General features: G+C 48.7%; 1 protein-coding gene across 10 annotated transcripts; it reads right to left on the minus strand.

Moving 5' to 3' along the window:
- Positions 1–129: 129 nt before the first annotated feature.
- DGKA (diacylglycerol kinase alpha) lies at positions 130–23,777 on the minus strand. Of its 10 annotated transcripts, none has more exons than XM_003252837.3 (24): positions 23,509–23,777; positions 18,171–18,315; positions 17,648–17,721; positions 17,195–17,330; positions 16,685–16,759; positions 16,177–16,226; positions 15,748–15,822; positions 15,432–15,551; positions 15,208–15,322; positions 14,571–14,659; positions 14,308–14,427; positions 14,015–14,113; positions 13,757–13,840; positions 13,412–13,485; positions 13,153–13,227; positions 12,658–12,743; positions 12,478–12,567; positions 2,363–2,523; positions 2,051–2,115; positions 1,722–1,812; positions 1,221–1,419; positions 993–1,113; positions 744–804; positions 130–469 (listed from the first exon to the last, which is right to left on the minus strand). In XM_003252837.3, exons 2-24 carry the CDS (start codon positions 18,232–18,234, stop codon positions 386–388), a joined length of 2,208 nt encoding a protein of 735 aa, XP_003252885.1. In that variant the 5' UTR covers positions 18,235–18,315; positions 23,509–23,777; the 3' UTR covers positions 130–385. The 10 variants fall into 10 exon arrangements, with proteins under 10 accessions (XP_003252885.1, XP_030678334.1, XP_030678335.1 ...); XM_030822474.1 differs by having other exon boundaries at positions 17,882–18,315; positions 23,509–23,691; XM_030822475.1 differs by lacking the exon at positions 23,509–23,777 and adding an exon at positions 22,716–22,826.
- Positions 23,778–25,428: the final 1,651 nt, after the last annotated feature.

Here is a 25,428-nt window from a genome sequence, read left to right on the forward strand (position 1 = left end):
TGACCTCGTGATCTGCCCGCCTCGGCCTCCCAAAGTGCTGGGATTACAAGCGTGAGCCACCGCGCCCGGCCGGGAGAATCTGTGTCATTTAAGGAGTTAAGGTATAAAAGAAGGAAGTGTACCACTTACTTAGCAGATCCCAAAGGGGAAACACAAGTCATTTTATTCAGATGAGGCACTTTCAATGTATGTGTTTTGGGGTGTGTGTATGTGTGTGCGCATGGGGAACAGTGAGGTGGTGCAGGATAATAAATACTGTGAGGGTGAAGGAACACTCCCCCAAGCTGGCAGGAGTATGTGGCAGCAATGTACAGAGCCTCAGGAGTAGAGTCCAGGGACAGGGAGGTGGGTTCAAGGCTGGCTTGGAGGCCAAGGGTGTCCCCCCTTAGCTCAAGAAGCCAAAGAAATTGGTGGAGCGGGGGGGTGGGCCCATGAGCATGGGCATCTGGTTCTTGTGGGTGATCTTGATCTGGAAGGGAAGGGAGCACATTCAGAGGCAGGACCTGATGCTTTGGGGCTGTGGCTTCAGAGATTTGGAGGGAAATCTGTGGGGTTTGGGGTGGGTTGCTAGGTTCCCGGAGAGGCCATGATAGGGAAACCAGGGGCTGAGAAATCAGGGTTTAGGATGAATGATGTGCAGGGGAAGTTCAGGCATCAGAAGGGTGTAAAGAAGCTGTGGAATGGGGATTTACGATCCATGGAGCCCAACGGTTTAGTTTTTGGCTGGGATCATCAATACTCACTGTACACGGCGTCTGCATCCAGGGTTCTCCGTCAATTTGCATGGGAAGGGTTTTTGTGGTGCTATAGGAGGCCAAGGAACATTAGTGATTTCCTTACCAATCGAATACCAAAACTCTGCTTCTCAGGTTGGCTTTGAGACTTTTGTCACTGAGGGAGATCTAGTGAAGCCCCTCCCCACCATTCCCATGACCCTTCTGCTGCCCCAGCCCCACACCTTCCCTCAGGGACCCTAGTGGAGTCTTCCTTACTGGAAGGTGATCTCAGAGCACTTGGCCAGCCGACGTCCGGCATTCTTGAGCTTGGTATAGATTTGGCCCATCTCAATTGCACCCTCCAATCCGACCACTTCCAGTCTCTTGTCACTTAGGTCTGGGGACGAAGCAGGGAGTTAAGTTTTACATAAACAGGGTATCCCCATAGGGAGTCACACTTTCCCTTGGTCCTGCCCACTCAGCTCCCAAGGCTGCTCCTCTCACCTGGTACACAGGTTTTCAGGATATCAGGGTCGGTGATGACTTTAGCTGTAGCACCTAAGGCCTGGTTGATCCCATAGATATCCCCATGGGGTCTCCTGGTATCACCCCAGAGGTTGGAGCCACCATGCATGCTAGGGATGTTTAGCACTGCGATGCCTTCTAGGGACAGGTTGCTCAGATCCAGCGGTTTCCCACAGATCTGAGAGGAGGGGGCACAGTCCCAGTTAGGGAGGGTACAGATCCTCACCTCATGGCATGATCACAGATGTGATCGCTCCCTCCACCAGATGACAAACTGGAGAGGGCAGGATTTGGAGGTGTGCAAGGGATGGAAATAGGGACTAGTGTATCTTGAGGACTTGGAGAATTGGGGTAGGAGAGCTGGGAGGTCAAAGAAGCATAGGTTCAAGAATATGGGAAGTTCCTAAGGGTGCCATGGAGGGAGAAACTTGGCCATTAAGAAGCTGAAAAGGATGTAGGGTTGAGTCTTATTACACACACCTCAACTGTCAAAGACTCCTCCAGCCTTTTGCATGTTGAGAAGATGGATTCAGATGTGGCAAATTCGAAGTACCAGAGCTTGTTCTTCATTCTGTGTCAGCCCCAACACAAGGCCCAGTAGGAAGGGACGGGTTACACAGTGCTGGCAGGGGTGGTAAGTGACAGGGAAGGGCATCAACCTCCTAACTTTAGTCCCATGGGAAACAAGGGTGGCTTTGGTTGGGGGATCTCCTAGAGGTGCCACTGCTCTTCTGAGCAATCTGAGTCAAACTTGGTCAAAACCTGGCTCCTGACACTGTATGCCCACACCACCCCCTCCTTTCCCTAACCTGCTGTTGAACTTCTCCGGATATTTCTCTCGCATGATGTGGAATCGATGAGCAATAGAGGCATCCTGGAGAGTTCAGGACATGAAGGTCAGTACAGAGCTCTCCCTCCCAGTCTCCCCTCTCTCCCAAGTCCCCATGCTGCTCCCCATAGCATGTCCCAAGATCTTCCCTTGCGACTCACAGCACTGTACTGCCCTCCCAATTTCCCTGTGTCACAGGTCACTTAACCTCCCCCTCCTTTTCTGCTCTCCTCCAGCTTCTGACTGCTTGGCCCCCGCTTTCTCCCTTCTCCCCAGGCCCCATTCCACTGACCACACCAATAGAGAAGTAGTTATTGATGATTTGAAAGGGGACTGGGTCACTTTTTTCTTCAGTTTGTTGAGGTATCACCTCCACAGACCATCGATCCATATGTACCACTTTACTCATCTCTAAATCCTTGAGGATCTTTGCCAGATTCTGTCCTTCATACCCTAGGAGTGGAGAAGACAGGTTAGCACTGAGCTCTGGGTTCCAGAGAGGCCTCTTCTCAGCTCCCAATTCCACAAATTCCCGGGGGCCTTCTGCCCTGTTTCTGCAAAGCCTCCCAGCCTTAGCCAGTGACAGGGCAGCGTGCATGGTCACAGCTCCCATGGACCTTTCCTCCATGCTGTGTGGAGGGTGAATGTTTCTAATGTGTGTGGATATGCAAAGATGGTGCCAACAGTCATCTGGAAGGTTGGAGAGAATAGCCAGGAGAATGCTGAAAAAGATGGGTGACAAATGGGGATAATCCTCTCTCACCCTCGACCCCTGATGCTTTCACTCCCCATTCAGACAGACCACAGTATAAAGCAACCATGTGTAAACAGTGTTATACAGGCAGAGTGAATGGAATAAAAGGTTCAATAGTAAAGAACAGAGAGCCCCCAAATAGACTCAAGTATATATAGAAATTTAGTATGTGATGTCATTTCAAATAAATGGGGAAAAGATAGATTATTCAATAAATCGTGCTGGGGAAAGGGAGGAGCAGCATGAGAAACTACCTACTGGGTTCTATGCTCGCTACCTGCATGATGTGGCCATCCATACCCCAAACCTCCTAAAGTGCTGGGATTACAGGCCACTGCGCCTGGCCAGAATTTGTACTAGAAGAAAACATTAGTAAATGTTTTTATAATCTTTGAATGGATACAAAACTAGAAGCCCCCCAAAAAAGATAGATAAATATAATTATATTAAAATTTAAAACTAGACGGACATGGTAGCCCCTATAATCCCAGCTACATGGCAGGAGGATTGCTCAAACCCAGGAGTTCGAGACCAGCCTGGCCAACATAGTGAGACCCCATCTCAAAAAACAAACAAGGCCAGGTGCAGTGGCTCACTCCTGTAGTCCCAGCACTTTGGGAGGCTGAAGCGGGTAATCCCTTGAGGCCAGGAGTTTGAGACCAGCCTGGACAACATGGAAAACCTCATCTCTATAAAAAATATAAAAATTAGCCAGGTGTCGGTGACTCATGCCTGTAATCCCAGCACTTTGGGAGGCAGAGGCGTGCGGATCACGAGGTCAGGAGATTGAGACCATCCTGGCTAACATGGTGAAACCCTGACTCTACTAAAAATACAAAAAATTAGCTAGGTGTGGTGGTGGGCACCTGTAGTCCCAGCTACTCGGGAGGCTGAGGCAGGAGAATGGCATGAACCCAGGAGGTGGAGCTTGCAGTGAGCCGAGATCGCGCCACTGCACTCCAGCCTGGGTGACAGAGCAAGACTCCTTCTCAAAAATAAATAAATAAATAAATAAATAAAAAATTAGCCAGGTGTAGGCCAGGTGCGATGGCTGACGCCTGTAATCCCAGCATTTTGGGAGGCCGAGGCGGGCAGATCACAGGTCAGGAGTTTCAGACCAGCCTGGCCAACATGGTGAAACCCCATCTTTGCGCCGGGCGCGGTGGCTCACGCTTGTAATCCCAGCACTTTGGGAGGCCGAGGTGGGCGGATCACGAGGTCAGGAGATCGAGACCACGGTGAAACCCCGTCACTACTAAAAATACAAAAAAATTAGCTGGGCGTGGTGGCGGGCACCTGTAGTCCCAGCTACTCGGAGAGGCTGAAGCAGGAGAATGGCGTGAACCCGAGAGGCGGAGCTTGCAGTGAGCTGAGACTGCGCCACTGCACTCCAGCCTGGGCGACAGAGCGAGACTCCGTCTCAAAAAAAAAAAAAAAAAGAAACCCCATCTTTACTAAAAATACAAAAAATTAGCAAGGCGTGGTGGCAGACACCTGTAATCCCAGCTACTTGGGAGGGTGAGGCAGGAGAATCGCTTGAACTCAGGAGGCGGAGGTTGCAGTGAGCCGAGATTGTGCCACTGCACTCCAGCCTGGGCAACAAGAGTGAAACTCTGTCTCAAAAAAAAAAAAAAAAAAATTAGCCAGGTGTGGTGGCATGTGACTGTAGTCCAGGCTACTCTGAGGTGGGAGGATTGCATGAGCCTAGGAGTTCGAGGCTGTGGTGAGCTGTGAGCAGCATGGGCAGCAGAGCAAGGCTATCTCAAAACAAAGAAAGAAACAAAAAAGGAAAAATGCGCAAATAATACAAACAAGCCTATGATAGAAGAAAAAATACGAATGGCCAATATGCATATGAAAGGTGCTCAGTATTACTAACAATTTCAAGAACCATAATTACAACAATTAGCTAACTTTTGTTGCCTATCAGGTTGGCAAAGTATAATGAGATTCAGAAAACCAAGTGCTAATGAGTTTATGAATAAATTGGCATTCTCATTTGCTGTTAGCTACGGCATGACTTGATAAGTCATTTTTGGAAAGCATTTTGGCAATTATTATCAAAATGTTATCAAATTTTATCAAAACATATTTTTCGCTGGGTGCCATGACTCATGCCTGTAATCCCAGCACTTTGGGAGGCCGAGGTGGGCAGATCACCTAAGGTCAGGAGTTCGAGATCAACCTGGCCAACATGGTGAAACCCTGTCTCTGCTAAAAATACAAAAATTAGCTGGGCATGGTGGTGGGCGCCTGTAATCCCAGCTACTCAGGAGGCTGAGACAGGGAGAATCACTTGAAGCCAGGAGGCAGAGGTTGCAGGGAGCTGAGATCACGCCACTGTACTCCAGCCTGGGTGACAGAGTGAGACTCCGTCTCAAAAAAAAAAAGTTGTCTGTTTATGCATATGTGTGTGTGTGTGTGTGTGTGTGTGTGCATGCATGTAAAAACAGAAAAATGACTGTAAATAGGAAACAATGTTTATCTCTGAGGAGGTACATGGAGTTTTGTGGGGAGTCTTTAAATCTTTATGGTGACAATGTACTGATGACTTATTTATGTAAGTTTTTTTTTTTTTGAGACGGAGTCCGGCTCTGTTGCCCAGGCTAGAGTGCAGTGGCACGATCTCGTCTCACTGCAACCTCCGCCTCCCAGGTTCAACCTATGCTCCTGCTCAGCCTCCCAAGTAGCTGGGATTACAGGCGTGTGCCACCACGCCCAGCCAATTTTTTGTATTTTTAGTAGAGACAGGGTTTCAACATGTTAGCCAGGATGGTCTTGATCTCCTGACCTCATGATCCGCCCACCTTGGCCTCCCAAAGCGCTGGGATTACAGGCGTGAGCCACCGCGCCCAGCCCATTTGTGTAATTTTTTTTTTGAGACAGGATCTTGTTCTCTTGCCCAAGCTGGAGTGCACTGGCTCACTGCAGCCTCAACCTGCCAGGCTCAAGCTATCCTCCTGCCTCAGCCTCCTGAGTATCTGGAACCACAGGCATGTGCCACCATGCCTGGCTAATTATTTTACTTTTCATAGAGACGAGGTCTCACTATGTAGCCCAGGATGGTCTCAAACTCCTGGGCTCAAGCGATCTTCCAGCCTTGGCCTCCCAAAGTGCTGGGATTACAGGTGTGAGCCACCATGTTCGGCTATTTGAATAGTTTTTTTAAAAAGAAAATACCCTTTTTTTTTTTTTCGAGATGGAGTCTAGCTCTGTCGTCCAGGCTGGAGTGCAGTGGCGTGATCTCGGCTCACTGCAACCTCCGCCTCCTGGGTTCAAGCGATTCTCCTGCCTCAGCCTACTGAGTAGCTGGGATTACAGGTGCCTGCCACCATACCCAGCTGATTTTTGTATTTTTATTAGAGACGAGGTTTCACCATCTTGGCCAGGCTGGTCTTGAAGTCCTGACCTCATGATCCACCCGCCTTGGCCTCCCAAAGTGCTGGGATTACAGGCATGAGCCACCATGTCCAGCATGAACATTTTACTATTAATAGTTATTTTCAGCTGGGTGTGGTGGCTCACACTTGTAATCCCAGCACTTTGGGAGGCCCAGGTGGGAGGATCACCTGAGGTCAAAAGTTCGAGATCAGCCTGGCCAACATGGTGAAGCCTCATCTCTACTGAAAATACAAAAAATTAGCCAGGCGTGGTGGTGCATGCCTTTAGTCCCAGCTACTTGGGAGGCTGAGGCATGAGAATCGCTTGAACCTGGGAGGTGGAGGTTGCAGTGAGCCGAGATTGTACTATTGCACTCCAGCCTGGGTAACAAGAGCAGAACTCCATCTCAAAAAAATAAATAAAATAAAATAAAAATGTTCATATTCTCCGAGTCAGCAATTCTACTTCTAGAAATCTCTCCTAGAGAAATGTTCATATCTGTGCGCAGAGATAGATGTATGAGTGTTCACTGCACCACGGTTTGTAAGATTAAAAAACTGAATGCTACCCTAATGTCCACCAATAGGGAACTGTTTATAAATGATTACACATTCACACAACGGAACTCTATTCAGTGTGAAAATGGATGAGGCAAACCTGACTGTATAGAAATATAATGATAACCAATGTGAACTGTTAAGTTAGAAAAAGAAGAAAAACATCTATAAAATGATCTCATTGTTTAAATATACGTTAGTTTGTGTCTAGGAAGTAAAACATGGAGGAACAGCCCCCAAAACTGTGGGGCATAGATTATAGGGAGCTTTCACTTTCTTGGCACATATATATGAAATGTTTGAGTTATTTTTTACCACCAGCATATATTATAATTGTAGTCAGGGAAGAAAAAAGGTTTTAAAAATGTCTTCACAGCTGGGCGCAGTAGCTTACATCTGTAATACCCAGCACTTTGGGAGGCCAAGGCAGGTGGATCACCTGAGGTCAGGAGTTCGAGACCAGCCTGAACAACATGGAGAAACCCCATCTCTACTAAAAATACAAAATTAGCTGGGCGTGGTGGCACATGCCTGTAATTCCAGCTACTTGGGAGGCTGATGCAGGAGAATCGCTTGAACCCGGGAGGTGGAGGTTGCAATGAGCCGAGATCGCGCCATTGCACTCCGTCCTGGGCAACAAGAGCAAAACTCTGTCTCAAAAAAAAAAAAAAAAAAAAAAAAGAAAGAAAGAAAGAAAAGAAAAAGAAAAAGAAAAAAAGTCTCCACTTTCTCACATTCTATTGAGGGTTCAATCCACTGTAATTTACCTTTTGCCCATCCCACCCTGCTGAAACTTTTTTGGCAAAGATTGCCAATGACTCCTGCCAACAGTGTATCTTTCGTTCTCATTTTAACTCTTGAAAGTCTTCACTTGGCCGGGCGCGGTGGCTCACGCTTGTAATCCCAGCACTTTGGGAGGCCGAGGCGGGCGGATCACGAGGTCAGGAGATCGAGACCACGGTGAAACCCCGTCTCTACTAAAAATACCAAAAATTAGCCAGACGTGATGGTGGGCGCCTGCAGTCCCAGCTACTAGGGGAGGCTGAGGCAGGAGAATGGCGTGAACCCGGGAGGCGGAGCTTGCAGTGAGCCGAGATCGCGCCACTGCACTCCAGCCTGGGTGACAGAGCGAGACTCCGTCTCAAAAAAAAAAAAAGAAAGTCTTCACTTAACCTCTGAAACATCACTCTCTCGGTTACAGAGGGATTTTCCTTTGACTTTCCTTTCTCTTTGACTATTCCTTTTTAGTCTTTGTGGTAGGCAGAATACTAGCTTCTCAAAGAGGTCCACATCTTAATCTCAAGAAACTGAATATTGCTGGGTGAGGTGGCTCATGCCTGTAATCCCAGCACTTTGGGAGGCCAAGGCGGGTGGATCACCTGAGGTCAGGAGTTTGACACCAGCCTGGCCAACATGGCAAAACCCTGTCTCTACTAAAAATACAAAAATTAGCCAGTTGTGATGACGCACGCCTGTAATCTCAGCTACTCAGAAGGCTGAGGCCGGAGAATCACTTGAACCTGGGAGGCAGTGGTTGCAGTGAGCCGAGATTGTGCCACTGCACTCCAGCCTGTGCGATGGAGTGAGACTCCGTCTCCAAAAACAAAAACAACAATAACAACAACAACAAAAGAAAATCAGCCAGGCGTTGTGGCACATGCCTGTAATCCCAGCTACTAGGGAGGCTGAGGCAGGAGAATCGCTTGAACCTGGGAGGCAGAGGTGGTATCGAGCCCAGACCGTGCCATTGCACTCCAGCCTGGGCAACAAGAGCAAAACTCCCTCTCAAAAAAAAAAAAAAAAAAGAAGAAGAAAGAAAAAAAGAAACTGTGAATATGTTACCCTACATGGAAAAAGAGACTTTGCAGATACATTTAAATTGAGGATTTCAGGCCAGGCACGGTGGCTCACGCCTGTAATCCCAGCACTTTGGGAGGCTGAGGCAGGCGGTTCACTTGAGGTCAGGAGTTCAAGACCAGCATGGGCAGCACGGTGAAACCTGTCTCTACTAAAAATACAAAAATTAGCCAGCATGTTGGCACAGGCTTGTAATCCCAGCTACCTGGGAGACTGAGACATGAGAATCGCTTGAGCCAGGGAGGCAGAGGTTGCGATGAGCCGAGATTGTGCCACTGCACTACAGCCTGGGCAACAGAGGGAGACTCTGTCTTAAAAAAAAAAAAAAAAAAAAAAAAATGAGGATTTTGAGATGGGAGATCATACTGGATTATCTGGGTGGTACCAATGTAATCACAGGGGTCCTTATAAGTGAAAGAGGAAGGCAGGAGAAAAGAGTTGTAAAAGGAGATGTGACCGTGGAAGCAGGGGTTGGAGTGATAAGACCGCTGGTTGGAAGGGGGACCTTGAGCCAAGGAATGCAGACAGCCTGTAGAAACTAGAAAAAGCAAAGGATTCTTCCCTAGAGCCTCTAGAAAAGAACTCGGCCCTGCCAACACCTTGATTTTAGCCTAGTGAGACCCATTTTGGACTTCTCTCATCCAGAACTGTAAGATAATAAATTTGTGTTGCTTTAAGCCACTGTTTGTGGTAATTGGTGACAGCAGCAATGGGACACTAATGCAGACTCCTTTAATAACTCCTCTTCCTCTGCTCAACTGTTAAATAGGGTGTTTACCAGGATCTTGCTGTCCTTGTTCACCTTCTCTTACCTCCTTCTCTGGGTAATCTCAGCTACTCTCAGAATGTCAATTACCACCTAGGAGCAGATGACTCTCAAACATGTATCTCCTAAAATATTTGACTTCTCTCCTAAATTCCTGACATGTATTTCTAACCACCCACCACAACATCTCCACCTGCCCCAAACTGAATTTTTCTTCCTTAAACTGGTCTTCCTCCTATATTCCCTGTCTTAATAAATGCCACCCCAAGGTTGGGCGCGGTGGCTCACACATATAATCTCAGCACTTTGGGAGGCAGAGGCAGGCGGATCACCTGAGGTCAGGAGTTCGAGACCAGCCTGGCCAGCATGGTGAAATCTCGTCTCCACTTAAAATACAAAAATTAGCTGGATGTGGTGGTGGACGCCTGCAATCTCAGCTACTCAGGAGGCTAAGGCAGGAGAATTGCCGGAACCTGGGAGGTAGAGGTTGCAGTGAGCTGAGATCATGCCACTGCACTCCAGTCTAGGCAACAGAGTGAGACTCTGTCTCAAAAAGATAAATAAATAAAAATAGATAAATGAATAAATGAATAAATAAATGCCACCCCCATCTGCTAAGTCCACAAACCTAGGAAATGTCCTAGACTTGTCTCTACCTCCTTCTCCACAACCTGTCAGTTATCCAGAGCTGTGGCTTCTACCTCATTAACTCTACTGCTGCTGCCTTGGCTTCTGTGTTCATCATCTCTTGTCTGGACTACTGCAAACAGGTAATTTCCTATTCTGTCTCCTTCCTACAATCCATCTTCCACAGAGCTCCCATAGTGATACTCCTTTCAATCCCCCCTCTTCAAATCTTATGATTTTTTCAGTGTCAACATGTTTTCCATTTTATTTTTCAATTTAAAGTCTCACACTGTTGCCCAGGCCGGAGTGCAGTGGTGCAATCACGGTTCACTACAGTCTCGATCTTTCAGCTGAAGCAATTCTCCCGCCTCAGCCTCAGCTGGGACTATAGTCATGTGCCACCATGCCTGGCTATTTATTTGTGTGTTTGTTTATTTATTTTTAGAGATGAGATCTCACTGTGTCACCCAGGATTGAGTGCAGTGGCCCAATCATAGCTCATTGCAGCCTGAAACTCCTGGGCTCAAGGAATCCTCCAGCCTCCACCTCCTGAGTTGTTGGGACTACAGGTGCGTGCCACCATGCCCAGCTAATTTTTTAAAAAATATTTTGTAGAGACTTGGTCTCACTTTGTTGTCCAGGCTGGTCTCCAGCTCCTGGCTTAAAGCGATCTTCTGACCTTGGCCTCCCAAAGTGTTGGGATTATAGGAATGAGCCACAGTGCCCAGCCCAACATACATTTTCATTAGTGCTATATTTATATCCTTACTGTCATGATTCAGGTTGAGTTAGCAGAAAACTGCAATGTTTTCTGCTAACTTGTTTGCTTGTTTATGCTAACTTGATTTTTGTTTGCAGAATACAGGGAAGACATAAAATATGTAATTTCAAAATGTCTAATATTATAAATGAAGATGTTGAGGATCTGAAAACTGGTCAAAGAATTGGTTATATGTCTACATATAAAACTTAAGTTATAATGAGCACTCAGAGATATTTCTTCCTATTTGTTCTTTTAGTTACATCTTTTACTTACATCAAGTTCTCCCTCACTGCTGCTTGTTTGATTGGGTTAAAAAAAAAGAAAAAAAAAAAGTTTGCCCATAGTTCAGGGATTGCACACTCAAATACCTGAGTGGCTTGAATGGTAAAGTGGGTTGGGCATGGTGGCTCACACCTGTAATCCCAACACTTTGGGAAGCCTAGGTGGGCAGATCACTTGAGGTCAGGAGTTTGAGACCATCCTACCTCGTCTCTACTAAAAATACAAAAATTAGCAGGGCGTGATGGCACACACCTGTATTTCCAGCTACTCAGGAGGCTGAGACAGGAGAATCACTTGAACCTGGGAGGCAGAGGTTGCAGTGAGCTGAGATGGTACCACTGCACTCCAGCCTGGGCAACAGAGCGAGATTCCATCTCAAGAAAAAAAAAAAAAAAAAGAAAGGGAAAGTGAATAAGTGACTAGCAGGGAGCCAAGGGGATTGTGACAAACTGAAGAATACATGTCCCACTTCGAAATAATCAAGTACAAAGAAATTGAAAACACTGCAAGGCAACTAATACAAAACAACACAAAATCATTACTGTGGGCTGTCAGCTTGCAATCTCTGGCAGGATAAAATTAAAAACTCCCTGGCACAGTATTCATAACCCTCCGTAATCTGGACTCTGCTCAACTAGTCTTCCCTCTCCACATTTTCCACCTTGCACCCTATGTCCCAATCATGATGAATGACTTACAGTTCCCCCAATGCACCACCATGTTTTTTGGTGGCTCCTCTGGCCTTACACTACTTCCTCCACCTAGAATGCCTTCCGCTGCCCTTCGCAGATCTCTATTCCCTAAGATCTCCAGCAAGATCTTAGAGCTGGACTCTGAACCCAATAACCTCAACTCCAAGATTCCTCAAACACAATCTGCCCTACACTGACCTCTTTACCTACCAATACCATCCTTCAAACTCTTTCTGTTTGGAAGGCATAAGAGATTAGAAATGGGAGAGCAGTTAGGAGACTATTGCAATACTCGGAAAGAAGTCATAGTGAATTAATTAATGACTACCTGGTTAATTGTTTGAATGAGTGAATGAGTCATGACCAAGCTCCCTGCTAGTTCCATCACTCAGCATCTGGCTTAGCTCTTATATAACCTTCTTTATTCATACATTGTTCCCCACCCCCACACTCCTTGATTCTCTGAGCCATAAGAGTTGGTTGGGAGAAACATAAAAATATTTACAGGAACGGGGACTATCACCCTCGACCCTTCTAGGTTCAGACTGTGGTCCCTGCTTCTTCCAAAGCTCTCTTCTTTTTGGACATTCCACTTTTGTATCCACCTGTCTGTGCCCCTCTTCTTCCCCAATCCTTTCTATACCAGATGCCTAGTTTCGACTCTAAGTGCCTTTCCCTTCCTACACAACTCCCCCCAGCCTACAGCAAAACAATTTCTAACCACTTACCTCCTCCCCATCTTAGGCATCGAGCCAGATCATTTCCAGTACCCAGGGGCAACACAGCAACAGGAGGCAAAACCGGCAAGTTAGCTTTGTCTGCGGAGGCAGGTGAAGAGAAGGATGGAGTGAGTTAGCTCTGCAAGACTACAACCCCAATCCCTTCCCAGAGCCCCTCCCTGCACTGACCAATGGTTTCTAGAATCCAGCCTACTGTACCGTCTCCACCACACACCAAAATCCGGCTATCAGGAACATCCTTGAATAATCGGAGCCTGAGACAAAGGGGAGAGAGAAGATGAAGAAGGATAACAGGACTGAGGCTACCCAAGTCCCCGGCAGGCAGATTGCTTCTTGTCTTTCATTCTGTAGGACCTTCCTCCGTCAAAAGACTTGAGTTTCTATGAAGGTCACAGAAAAGAACAATGGGGGAAAGTTACAGCCACTCCTCAGTGGTTAGGGAAAAATAGGATCTTCATTCTTTGAGAGCAGGACAAAGATGGGCCAGAGAGCTCGGAGGATGGGATACCCAGTGACCCAAGGGAAGGCAATATTCTGAATTCTGGCCTCTTGGGGATCTCTAGCCCTCCTCTCCCAACCTGCACTCTTTCCTGCACTCTCCTAACATATACAGATACACAGACCAACGAAAACACTGTGATACAGTCCCTAACCTGTGCTCACCCTATCTCAGGACCATCCTTTAGGAGGTTGAACACCTGTCGAGGGTTTAATATATACTGGAACTTCCAGAGCACCCTGTGTGTGGGAAAAAGAAAAGCTCAAGGCAGGCGCAGGGGTTGGGGGTGATCTTCTGAACCTCACCCTCTTGGTGTGTTCCTCAAGGTATGCCCCTCCAGACACACACATCCCCTTCCACCTTCCAAGTGCTGCAGGCAGGCCCTCCCTCTCATCTTAGAAGACCCAATATATCTCTCCTCACCTCTGCCCCTGTTTCCCGCCACTCTTAGGATTGACAAAGACAAGAAGTGGGTGGGTGTTAGGAACAGGGTCAATCTGCATTGGGGGAAGAAAGTAAGGATAAAGAAAGCAGGATTTTGTCAGAGTTAAGGTGGGCCCTGGAGACAGGGGCAGAGGGCTGGCATTCCACCAAGATATTTCCCCCCTCCCTCCTGTTTCCCTCCCCTTCCCTCCCCTACCGTGGTGGAGTTTCTGGAGAGTGAGCATCAACCGCTCCCCACCAGGCTCTCCCACTTCATTCCCACCCATGAGGGCTCCAGCGAAAAACCGGCCCCCATCATGAAGCCCAAGACTCTCAGCCCTGTACCCGCAGAGCCTCAGAGGTGCTCAAATTTAAATCATCCATGGTCTTCTGGCTTGTTTTGCTATTTTTACGATCCGATCCAGAGGCCTGGGAGGGGAGGAAAGCAGAGGGAAGGAAAGCTGTATTGTGCATGAATCCCTAAATCGAGGGGTCTGACTTGAATCCTAAAAGTATGAGCTTTCTATTCTAAATGCCACTCTGTGCGTGTGGGAAATCCGGGAGGCACTCCTGTCCCCTCCCCGCTGCTGCCGAGGGTCTCACCAGGACACTGGGATAGATGGAAGATGGAGGCAGGATGTGATCCCGGAGCAGCCCACAGTCACACTCATGGCCCACCGCTTGCAGGCAGTCATCGTGGATCTGAAAGACGAGGTGGGCACAGAGAGATCACGAAGGGAACCCTGTCTCCTCTCAACCTGGCAGTCTGGGCTGGAAAGAGCCCTTGGGAGCAGGGGCAACTGTGGCTGTAAAGGAGGTGTGGCTGGGAGGCCCGTGGAGAGGGCAGCTCTGCGGGGCCCTAAGACGTACCCAGAAGGGATGGCTCCCAAACTGACCTCTAGGTGGCACCATACACAATGCAGCCCGGTCAGACTGTGGTAGATCCGGATCTTTTTCTGACAGCGGTCGCAGCGCCCGGACTCACAGCCCCCTCGCACCCACACATGTGATTGGACCTTGGGGAGAAAGGCAGTTCCTTGTCTGGGAGGGTCTGAGCAGGACTTAGGGGAGGGAGGGGCTGAGGGCAGCAATGAGCCAAAGGCCAGGGCCAGGGCCAGGATGTAGGTGATGTTGGGGGCGGAGGCTTGAGATCACTCACACCAATGTCCTTCCGAGACTTGGCATAGGTGCTGACTTCACAAGGCAGGGCTTTCATGGCACACTGGTCGTGAACAGTGTACTTACAGACTGAGGGAGAAGGAAGAAGTTGGGAGGCTTAGCTGAGCCTCTCCCATTTCCTTCTTACCTGAGGGTGAGGCAGGATCAGATATGTGATCCCTTGCTTGAGGGTGTAACAGAATAAAAGTTTGGGGTGAGGTGCCCACCTCCAAAACCCACGCCTTTTCCTTACTCTTCCTCCTAAAAGATCAGCTGCTACCCCATGCCTGCCCCACACCATCCATGTGCCAGGCAGGAACTGAGCTGGATGATGCTTGGGAGGCCCAGGTCTAACAGCAACAGTAATCATAATAGATATTTTTTATTGCATCTTATAGTATGTGCATGCACCATCTGAAGCACTTTTCTTGCACCAACTTTTTTAATGCTCACAGTTACCTCATTTTCAGTTGAGGAAACTAAGGCTTAAAGAAGTGATGTGGCTTTCCCAAGGTCACATAACTAGTCAGTGGCAGAGCCCAGGATTCAAACCTAGGTCTTTCTAAGTTCACAGCGTCAAGCTCCCACAGATAGCTGGGCTGACCCTCTTCCCCTACCTCCCAGCTCCCATTACTCACGGTTACAGCTCAGTCCCTGTTTGCCAAGACCAATGCTTGACTCGCACAGGTTGCAGTAGATTGGTCTGGGGAACCTCTTGGGCCTCCACATGTGCTGTCCATCGTCCTTCAGAGTCTAGGAAGGCACAGTAGATGCTAGGGAGTGTCAAAGCCCTTACAGGGCCAATCCTGGCAAGCATAACCCAAGGCTGTCTTACTCATCCCCCAAAGTCTCTCCTACTCACCATCTCCAGACCCAGCAGCACTAGCAGTGGCACGGTGGTGGCCCCAGCCCGGACCCACTCAGCTTGAGAGACAGAGCCACTGCCATCATAGTCAATCTCTTTCATCATCTCCTGAAGAATCTGAGCACAGAGTGGAAAGGGACTTTCAGTATGAGTGGGTCTTCAGACCCAACACCTCTCCACTGCCTCTTAGGATATCCAGCCCAGCCATCCTAGCCAAGGGAACCAGGTTGCCTGTCAGAGATGAGGTAAGGCAGATGCAGGACTCACCAGGGAAGAAGATACAAGAAGGGACATGAAGGAAGAGCTGCCTTACCGGCCTCAGCTCAGACACATCCCAATCCAGGTATTCAGCCACTCGCATCATCTGTAGGATAATTTTGTCCACTTCCTGGAGCAAAAAGGGCAAGAGCCACAGCCACATCCCCTTTACTACCACCATCCAAACTCTCTTCCAGAAATCAGTGTTCCTGGGTTCCACCCCAGATTCACACCTCTCATTCTCAGGTACGTCTGCCAAGTAAATAAATGTGTTTGTATGTTTGTAAGGCAGACCCAATTCATGTCTCCAGCATTCTCTTTGAGGGCTCAAGAGCTTGGGACTTACTTTCAAATTTAGTCCTAGAGGACTCAACCTCTCCCCCCATCCTCTTCTGTTTCTTAAGACCCTGGAAGAGTTGGGGCAGGAGGGTGCAGACAAATTAACACATATTCCCTTGCCCAGCATACAGGGTCCCCAACTCACTGAGCTGTCCAGGATCCCATTTCTGTCCGTGTCGTACAGCTTGAAGGTGACTGTGGGATGTTTTAGGGGGGCCAGGGTCAGTTTGTGAGAGATACCCAAAGAATTCATACCAGAATATGGGGGAAACAAAGAGACAGGGAGAGAGCCTTTGGGTGAGAAGCCTAGAGCCTGGGATGGGACTGAGAAAGAGACAAAAAGGAAAGGAAAAGAGGCATGGATTCCACCCTCAGTGAATGTGTCAGGGGAGACAATACACAATCCATATCCCAAGGACATCCTAGGCCGCCTACATGGGAATGTACAAGACATGGGTACTGGGGTGACTATGGTGAAGGGCATTAGGTATAAATAGTCTGGGAGAACAGAGGAAATGGGCTCATTCTCTGGCCCCACCTTTGTCTAGACCTGTCAGCCTTTAGGAATCCTGAAGGAATAAGGGAAAGGAGGCTGGGAAACACCTCTCTCTCCCTTCACTGCCCCGCCACCTCACTTCAGAAGGGCAACTCACATTCTAACTTGTCTTCTGGCCGACCACCCTCCAGAAGGGAAAAGTAGCAGGAAACATCATTGAGACACACCACATCTGGTTACAAAAAAGCAGATCAGAAGTCAGGGCTCCCTCCACTTTGGCTCATGTTTTATTCTTTGTTTGTTCCACCACTCCCTTTTTTTACAAAAAAGATTTACTGATTTTTTAAGAGACAGGGTCTCGCTCTGTCACTGAGGTTGGAGTGCAGTGGCATGATTATCGCTCACTGCACCTTGAACCCCTGACCTCAAGCAATCCTCCCACCTCAGCCTCCCAAAGTGCTGGGACTACAGGTGTGAGCAACTGCCCTCAACTTACCTTTCCCCTTTACCTTTCCTCCCTTTAGCTCCTAGACCAGCCTGACTATTCTCCACCAATTTCCCCCCCAACCTGCACAACATGTGACTCAAGTCAATTCTCATCCCCAAATCCATACTAGTTTGATTTTTCTGCCAGAGGCTCAGCCCAGTCCTACCTGCTTGACCATACCTTTTGCCACATTTGTCTCATTTAAGCAGTGACCAGTCTCAAAGGATTGAAACAGTGCCAGGCTTAGGTGTCTGGGAACATTATCCAATTCCAGATAGATTTTCAGGAATTGCTGGAATCCCTCGTACCCAATGGCCTATAATGAGAGTGAGCATTATCCTGGGGAGTCTGCAAGGTCGGAGCTGGGGCTGAAGAATTGGGAGTAGTGGGGACAGGGATAATAAGTGCCGAGCTGAGAAGCATCTGAGGCAGGAGTATGGTTTCTTTGATTAAGTCCTGAGGTAATAGAATCTCTTGTTTTATCCTAAAGCAATAGTCGGAGTGACAATGGACACTAGGGTATCTCTGGAGGGGATAGTGAGGGGCAGGCCCAGCATAATTCCTGGAAGTTGGGGATCAAAAACAAAGATGGGAAGAGTTGATCAAGGAGAGGATTTCCCAGCTGCCACTCACATCTCCTTGGACATATTTAGCCATCTCGCCATCCTCAAAGAGCTTTAGGACATCACTGACCTTTTTGGTGGAGTCTAGGGTATAGAGAGAGTAAGAGAACAGCATTATTAGTCCAGCTGAGTTCTCCTGCCAGAGAAATCCAGCAGGAAAAAAGATTCAAATGAGATGAAGAAATTCCAAGAAGAAACACAGAAATACAGAGAGAAAAATATTTCAGATCCTCCAGAACAGTACCACTCTTTACACCTCTTCTCTGAGAGCTGGAGCAAGCAGTCCAGGTATAGCGAAGGTGGGTAGAAAGCCGAGACCTTGCACAATGCAGCCGGGTTAGACTGTGGTAGATCCGGATCTTTTTCTGACATCTCCCCATCTCCCACTCCTCCCATTCCCAGTCATGGGCACATCTGAGCAGCACACTGCTCAAAGCCACTGAGGAAGCTGGGGGCCAGGGGGTGTAATGAGGAGGAGGAGGGATTCTCTGGGGCAGGGTCTCCAGAACTGAAGGCCTGACAGGAAGACTCACATTCCATGTATTTTTGCAGCCGGGCAAAATCACTGGGGCTTATTAGGCCCCTCTCCTTGGCCATCTGTCTGTTTTTCTCAAGGATGGCCAGAAAGGCAGCTTCGTAGTAGTACTTCCGTTGCTTGGACCTCTTCAGAGGGTAGGCCTGGGGAAAAGTGACAGAGGGTACAGTGGGAAGAGCCAGCTGTCTGGGTGTCTTTTCTTCTGTCTGTTCCATTCTATCTGTACTCCCACTATTATTTTTTGTTCTTTCCTTCTCTCCTAGTCCCTCCCTAAATATCTTCCTTTCCCTGTGTCCCTCTTCCCTATGCCTCTACCTTCCCTGACATTGTCTGTCCTCTGTCTCTGTTTCTCCGACTCATCTCTGTCTCTCCATTTCTGGATCCTTCTCCCTCTCCCCCAAACTATCTTGATTCATCTGACCACCCTCACCTTCCCACCCGCACCCGGCTTTCTCAGTCTATATATGTTTCTGTGGGTGTGTCCCTTGTCTGTTTCTGCGCTTTCTTCCGCCATCGTCAATCTCTGCAGACTCTCCCCAGCCTGCGCTCTCTCCCATCTCGGGTCTTTGGCAGTTCCGGCAGTTCCGGCCCTCTGGGTGACTCTTACTGCGTTAGCGCGTCTTCCTGGCCATGACCCCATTTTGTTCCGCCTCTGGCCAGAGACCCCGGCTCCGCTCAGCCACCCACTCCCCGAGCCACCCACGCCCCGCAACGACCTCTAGCGCTTCTGACGCGCGACACAGAACCAGCTCCGGCAAGGTCCCTAGCCCCGGCCCCGCCTGGACTGCGTTCCGCGGAGCTCCACTAGGGAAGGGTGGAGACCTAGGCGCGGGGTAGGGAAGAGGCAGGGGAAGAGACTCTGGGTACTCACAGAGTCTCTTCTTAGAAGAGGATTCTGGGATACTGACATCCTAGAGAAAGGACTCTAACCATCTGGCAGTTTTCAACGACTATAGTCCAACTTCTGCTGCCAACAGATCTAGTATTTCCCAGTCCCGGGACGGTGGAGCCGAGTGCTAGTGTCTCGGCTCCTGGGAACTTCCTTCCACTCTGCTAGGTCAGCAGTGCTTAGGGAGCTCCATGTTTTGGCTACTGGATCCAGGGACCAAGGTGCAGTGGGCGACTTGCCTTGATTCAATAATGATAATAATACATCTTACGTTAATATAATACAGCACGGTTTTGGAACAGAACTAGGATCAGTCATATCTGGGTCCCATTCTTAGCTCTGATACCACTGTGTGACTTGGGGAAGTTATATCTGTAAAATGGGGAGAATGAGAACCATTTTTCACAGTTGTGTGGCTTAAGTAAAATATATGAAAAGTCGCTCATATAATGCCTGACATTTAGGAGGCCTACAAGAAATGCTAGTTATTACTGTACTAACAATTAGAATCAAATCATGAGACATAGGAAATTATTGGCATAACCATTCTGCAGATGAGGAAACTGGAGCTCAGAGAAGCTTGGATTTCCTAAGGCAGTTGATAGATGGAAAATCCAAGGCTCCAGCCCAAGGCCATGTGGTAGTGCCTCTGCTTGTCACTCTGCCCTCCTCTTGTTCCACTTTCTCCTCACACCCCGCCATCTGGTCTCACTGTGCTCCTTTCTGTTCCTCAGGCATGCCAAGCTCTCCCCTGCTCAGAGCAATGAGTCCTACTGTTCTGTCTGCCTGGGATACCCTTCCCAGTATGTAGTGAGTGCTCAATATTGGTTGTACAAATGATTGTGTAAAGCTGGGGATTCATAATTTGGGGCTATTTATCCAAATATGGTTACATGGGAATAGGATGCCAGAGTGTCCACCCGACAGTCAGAGGAAAGGAGATAATTTGTAGTACATAGAGTAGGTGCTAAATAAATATCTGTTAAATAAATGAATGATGCTGAAAAGCACATATTGACTACCCCATCAAACACCCTGATCTCCACCCACTCATTCAGGGCTTGTTGGGTTAGGGAAGCAGTTTGGGTGTTCAAGCACAGCCCAGAACAGCCCAGCCCTTTTCCTTTCTGATGATGCAAGGACTTTCTCTGCAGCTCCTGCCCTTGGGACATCTCTCCTGCCTACTTTTATGCAGCACACCATTCCTGTTCCAGCAGCTTTCTGGGAACACTCAGAAGAGGGTTCTGGGATACTGACATCCCAGAGAAAGGACTCTACCCATCTGGCACTTTTCAATGACTATATTCCAACTTCTGCTGCGAACAGATCTAATGAATACTAATAGTCTTATGGCTAATGGGGCCTCGATAGCTTAATTAGCCTCTCTGATTACCCCTGGGGATTCTAAGATGACTCCAAAGTTCTAGGAAATGGAATCTGAGGGAGAAAGTGACAAGGAGGGAGCAAACAAGTTACAATGCAAAGGAGAGAGGACAGGCTTCTTCTCTGCCTCTCTTTTTACAATGATCTAACTCTTTCTTGCTCCTTCCTAGCTCCCCAGGTCTTAAACCTGGAGAAGTAGTATACAGTAGAAGTTAAGAGAATGAACTTGCAAATTGGACAGGCAAGGATCACAATCCTAGCTCTTTGAGAGGTCATTTCATCTCCCTGAGCCTCAGTTTTCTCATCAGTAAAGTGGGCACCTACAGAAATCAGTCGCAATATGGGCATTAAATAAGATGATATATGCAATGTACTTAGCAAACAGCATGACACAGAATAAGAACTCAATGAACATCAGCTATTGTCATTATTACACAAGGGTAGTACCTAGAGAAACATTTCTGGAGATTAGGAAAAATGATGTCTTTGAACCAGGAAGGCATAAATTTCAGGGACTGCTAGCATCAGCGAAGCCCAGTTGTACGTCTTACCCCTTGTTATTAATATATCTGTCAGGTGCAAACATGTAGTATCAGGATCCTGAACTTTGCCTCTGGGAGGATGACGAGGTGGCTAGAACTAGACTCTCAGGGTTCAAGGACACCCCTGGGCTGGAATCTTGGAAACGAGTGCTCCTGGGATCTTCTCAGTGATTCTCTTGACTTCTCTGACTGAAAGTTTAGCTACCCCTGGAGCTGAAGGGCGGCAAACTGTGGGATCCTGGGGACTTAAAGACCTGGAACAAGTCCATTTTTTTCCTCCAGGTCCATCCCAACCCTGAGGCTATAACCTGGGCTAGTCTAGGCGAATGCCAGGGCTGGGAGGGTGGGGTCTGCTGCCAGCCTGCCAGCTATTTGTGACTCACCCTTCCCTTCCCTCCTCTGGTTTCCCTGCCTGCCCCTACCCACTTGGGGTGAGAAAGGAAGAAGTTGACTTGGAGGCAGAGAATCTTAGAACATCCACAGAGCTGGGAGTCACCAACCCTCATATTTTACAGAGGAGGAAATTGAGGCACACAGAGAGAATTACTCTCTTAAGGGCACAGTCAGACTCTAGACACCCATCCTTAGTACATTCCACTAAATCTTAGAGCTCATGGCTCTCTGGATCTAATTTTAAACATCAAATACTAAAATCTTAACCAAGAGATAAATATTATTTCCAAAGCCTGTGTTAGTATTTAAAGTTTCCTTTTTTCACTTAAGCATTCATTGCTAACATTCCAAGTCCTTTAAGTCGACCATTGCTCAGGAAATAGCTACGTCTCCAGAATATTGAGGCTGCCCCAGGGGGCAGGAGCTCTGAATTTGAGGGTCCAGTCCTGATTACCTGGACTTCTGAATTCCTTAATCACATCATAGACTGTATCCTCCTCCTCTCCCCGACCATTGCTGCTAGTAGGTAGCCCTCAAAAGGGAATCATTTGCTTGAAGCCTGAAAACTTATTAAGCCTCCACAAACACTGAAGACTTCAGTGCTACCTGGCTGAGGGGGTTGTGTGTGTGTGTGTGTGTGTGTGTGTGTGTGTGTGTGTAGAGGGTGTCATTGCGTAGTATAGGAGGAAGTTACGATACTGGCATGGTTGGGGGATGTGGGCTTGTCTGTGCTGAGGCTGAAGAGATGCCCAATAATATTTGCCTTTCTTCCCTAGGAAGGCTCATTTCTCCCATCAAGGTGAAAAGTGAGATTTAGACTCAGGTATTTTCAGAAACTTCCCAGTGACAGGTGGGGAGAGGATGGGGGTGGGAAGTTGGGGACCTGGAGGCCAAACAAGAACCCTTCTCCACCCATGCGGCGCTGTGGAGGTTCCGAAAAGGACTTCCCATTGACAGGTGGGGAGAGGATGGGGGTGGGAAGTTGGGGACCTGGAGGCCAAACAAGAACCCTTCTCCACCCATGCGGCGCTGTGGAGGTTCCGAAAAGGACTTCCCTCCGAGTCGGGTCCCGGGAACCGGGCTTCACCATCCCTCCGAATGAGCGGGAGGGAGGGAGGGGAAGGTCTGGGAAACGTTACCCACCGGATTCTGGCCCAGCCCTCCCGCTGCACCCCCGTGTCCCAGCGCAGACCCTTCTCGATACCCGCTTCAGCTGTCACGCTTCCTCCTTCCCGACCCAGCAGCACGAACGCAGCCCATGGGTTCTCGGCTTCCCTATGCCTGTCCTTTTCCGATGGGGGAGAGTGGGGCGCTGGGGGGCTCGCGGGGTCTCTACCTTGCTTGAGAGGGCTCGCGGTCGCAGCTGAAGCGCCGGCGCTGGAGCTGGAGCCCGAGCTGGGCTGGAGGGGACGGGCCAGGCAGACGCGGCCGCAGCGGGGCCGCCCTGTTCCTGACGACATAGCTGCCCGTCCCCCACCCCAGCCTGCCCGCGGCGCCCGCGCCGGGCGCCCCCAACTCCGGGAACTTCGAAGTTGGAGAGGCCCGTTTCTAGGTTTCCAGTTCACCATAACCTGCTCCAGCCTCCCTCGAATATGTCCGGGGCTTTTGACACATTTTCTCCATTTGCTGCGCTCCTCATCTTCTTCCCGCGCCGGCGGCAGCTCTGCTTCTATTTTCCCTTCTTTCTAATCACTCACAGCCTCTCCCTTCCTCCCAAACCTGGGAGGCCAAGATACCGGGCGGGCCGCTAACAGAACAGCTCGGCAGTTGGGCACCCAACCAACGTCTCACTCTCTCCTGATTGCTGCCATCCTGAACTTCCCTGACCAACTCCCTTCCATCCACCACTGACTTTACACTCAGGAGATCCCAGGGGGGCAAGCCCAGAGTCCCAAACTCCACAACCTGACCAAACACCTCCCTCCCGCCCCAGGCTCTACCCTGCTTGAGACACCCTGCTTGAGACAATCTGCCTACCTTCTCCACGTTCCTCTCTTTCCTTTTAGACCTATTTTCCCGTCTAAGGACACCTCCTGTCAAGACTCATGTCCTTTCCTTAATTCTAGGGTGGAGGTTTGCACTTTGGTCTGTGTCCAGCCTTTCTCCACGCCCTCATCCTCCCACTTTACCTGCTGGCCTTGGCAGGTGGCATAGAAGGCCCTGGCCAAAAGTAGGGAGTGAAAGGTCCTTTCAGCTTCTCCTGCCTGGAGTCTCTTCTAGAGTCACTAAGGCTCTTGGGGGCGCATGGATGGTGGTGAAGGTGGTACAGCAAGGGAGAGAGATGGAGGCCTAGGGACTTACTGGCAGGAACTGGAGACCCAGGCATCCTGCTCACTGGCCCCGCCCCAACCCCTGTCTAACTCCCTCCTACCCTTCATTGAAAATGGGGCAGAGTAACAAAGCCTTAGGTTCCTGGAATCGTCCTTCTTACACCTGGGAGTGGGAAGAAGGGGGAGGGGAGACCTCTGGCTAGAAGGGTATATGCATGTGTGGGTATCGTGTATGCATACATACACACACATAATATACACATACTTTTGGTGGGGGTCGGAAAGGGAATGAATACATGAGGCCCTCTAGTGGAAACAGGGATATCTAAGCAGTTCTTGATTGTTTCAAGACAGGCTTGTTGGAACAGACTCCTCCACATTTGCCAGAAATATAGCTGCTGAGTAATAGGGTTTCGGAGTATTGCTGTTGTATCTAAACTGGAGATTTCGGGCATAGGTTGAAGAGCGGTCTGTCTCTCTGCTCCTGTGCCCCTCCAAGTCTCACCTTCTCACCCCCAATCATAAAAAGACAAGGGCCAAAGGCCAGGCGCGGTGGCTAACACCTGTAATCCCAGCACTTTGGCAGGCCGAGGCAGGCGGATCACGAGATCAGGAGATCGAGACCATCCTGGCTAACACGGTGAAAACCTGTCTCTACTAAAAATACAAAAAATTAGCCAGGCGTGGTGACACATGCCTATAGTCCCAGTTACTCAGGAGGCTGAGGCAGGATAATCGCTTGAACCCGGGAGGTGGAGGTTGCAGTGAGCCGAGATCATGCCACTGCACTCCACCCTGGGCGACACGAGCAAAACTCCGTCTCAAAAAAAAAAAAAAAAAAAAAAAAGACAAGGCCCTTGATACTCCCCATCCTGTCTTTACAGTATTTTCTTCACTGTTAGCAAAGCTTCATCTCTCCTTCCTCTATGACCTCCTTAGTCATAGTAAACAAACTGTTCTGAAGGCCTTTTATACACTAAGTTCTGTACTTAGTTCTGCAATACAAGCAAAAACACAGTCCAGTTTAGGGACCATACCAATGAGCGGTGCAATGTGTGTAAAGCCTCTCTGCTCTGAGCTACTTTAAACAAACATACAATATAAGAATAGGTCCCCTAACACCTCTGCCTATCAGTTTTCTGTCCCTGGATCTTTCATTTAGAAATCTTGGAATGATATTAATCTCTAAGGCACTCAGCTTTCCTTGCAAAGAATGCTTAAAGTAATGCCACCCTGTGTATTACCTGTGTTTCTCACTCTTATCGTCTTTAGATATGTCCCTAAATAAAGTTGAAGACACTCCTTTTAAGATAGTTTTTGGTACTTCAAAGTGGGGTGTAATGTTATCTCTCGAATAAGGAATAAGGTGGAATCAGTCTTACTCTAGACTTCTTAGTGTCTTCTTTAGGATCTGTGCTCCATCATACCCCAAGTCAGTTACTGGGGGGTGTGGGTGGGGGAAGAAAAGCCAAGAAACATCTAAGAAGGAGGCGTTTAATGCCTACGGTTCCAGGTGCTCATTTCTTTAATCAACCACATCATAACAATCAGAAAGAAAGAAACCGCAATGAACAAAGGGAAAGGAAAAAACAACAGCCTGCTCTCCCCGGCCTTTTTTGCGCTGTTCCTCCTCAGGGTGGGGGGCCACATCCGGGGCCCCGGGTTGGGTCCCAGGCAGGTCTACTAAGCAGACAATTGAGTTTCACTTCCTGTCAACCCCAGTGCTGAGGCAGGATGTCTGGGGGTGGGAAGGGGGCCTAGGGTTGGTAGTGAACAGGG

This window comes from Nomascus leucogenys, chromosome 11 (assembly GCF_006542625.1).
Source record: "Nomascus leucogenys isolate Asia chromosome 11, Asia_NLE_v1, whole genome shotgun sequence".
Classification (NCBI taxonomy): Eukaryota; Metazoa; Chordata; class Mammalia; order Primates; family Hylobatidae; genus Nomascus; species Nomascus leucogenys.

Excerpts from the sequence above, each read along its gene's own strand:
- DGKA (XM_030822474.1), bottom strand. The coding sequence starts at position 18,017 with ATGGGGAGATGTCAGAAAAAGATCCGGATCTACCACAGTCTAACCCGG. Across the intron at positions 13,486-13,756 it reads GCACCTCTGAGGCTCTGCGG|ATTGACCCTGTTCCTAACAC; the intron begins GTACAGGGCTGA and ends CCCCCAATGCAG. Across the intron at positions 470-743 it reads GGATGCAGACGCCGTGTACA|ATCAAGATCACCCACAAGAA; the intron begins GTGAGTATTGAT and ends CTTCCCTTCCAG.